Source organism: Empidonax traillii, unplaced genomic scaffold (genome assembly GCF_003031625.1).
Source record: "Empidonax traillii isolate 1590-97213 ecotype Southwest subspecies unplaced genomic scaffold, ASM303162v1 scaffold4890:size9120, whole genome shotgun sequence".
Taxonomy (NCBI): Eukaryota; Metazoa; Chordata; class Aves; order Passeriformes; family Tyrannidae; genus Empidonax; species Empidonax traillii.
The window spans coordinates 1-1,022 of NW_020960083.1; the positions used below are offsets into that span (position 1 = coordinate 1).

The window sequence follows — 1,022 nt, forward strand, 5'->3', positions numbered from 1 at the left end:
GGGATTGATATCCCGTGGGAATGGGGGGTATCCCTTAGGGATTGATATCCCGTGGGAATGGGGTCTGAATCCCGTGGGAATGGGGGGTATCCCTTAGGGATTGATATCCCGTGGGAATGGGGTCTGAATCCCGTGGGAATGGGGGATATCCCTCAGGGATTGATATCCCGTGGGAATGGGGGAATATCCCTCAGGGATTGACTGACTCTCCGTCCCACGAGATGCCACGAGACGGGGATCCCATCCCGTGGGATTGGCTGCTCGTTCCCTCCCACCCCCACCAGGATTAACCTCCCCCTCCCTCTTCCCTCCCTCCCAGGACCCCGGGAGGAACCGGAGATGGTCGAGCTCGGCGTTCCCACCCCCCTTCCCCCCGGCTCCATCGCCGATTCCCGGGGGACCCTGCGCTGGACGGTGGTGCAGCAGATCGAGCCCGGCTGCCCCTCCTCCACCAGCACCAAATCCGCCTCTTCCACCCCCTCCTCCTCCTCCTCCTCCTCTTCCTCCTCTTCCTTCTCCGACTTCAGGAGCATCCTCGTCCTGCGGAAGAGCTTCGAGTGCCGCGAGTGCGGCAAGAGCTTCAGCTGCGGCTCCCACTACCGCAAGCACCGCCGGACGCACACCGGCGAGCGGCCCTTCCGCTGCGGCCACTGCGGCAAGGCCTTCAACGTCAGCTCCAACCTCTACCGCCACCAGCGCGCCCACGCCGCCGCCGCCGCCGCCGCCAACCCAACCGCCGCGGCGACGCCGACTCCCTACAAATGCCAGGAGCGCGGGAAGAGCTTCGCCGCCGGCTCCAACCTCTCGCGGCACCGGCGCGCCCACGCCGCCGACTCGGCAGTGATGCCAACACCGGAGCCCACCCCGAGGGCCCCCGGCCTCGCCTACGAGTGCCGGGAGTGCGGGAAGAGCTTCCGGCGCAACAAGGAGCTGGCGACCCACCAGCGGCTCCACACGGGCCGGCCGCCCTTCCAGTGCGGCCACTGCGGCAAGGGCTTCTCGTGGAGCTCCCACTGGGAGCG

General features: G+C 67.4%; 1 protein-coding gene across 1 annotated transcript in view; it reads left to right on the top strand.

The window, feature by feature from the left end:
• Positions 1-339: 339 nt before the first annotated feature.
• The window catches only part of LOC114073004 (zinc finger protein 497-like), a gene marked incomplete at its 3' end in the record, with an annotated part of 8,777 nt that continues 8,094 nt past the window's right edge, over positions 340-1,022 (top strand). Inside the window, exon 1 of the mRNA XM_027910808.1 lies at positions 340-1,015. Within this exon, the coding sequence (XP_027766609.1) occupies positions 340-1,015 (676 nt within the window). The remainder of the gene's footprint in view (positions 1,016-1,022) is intronic.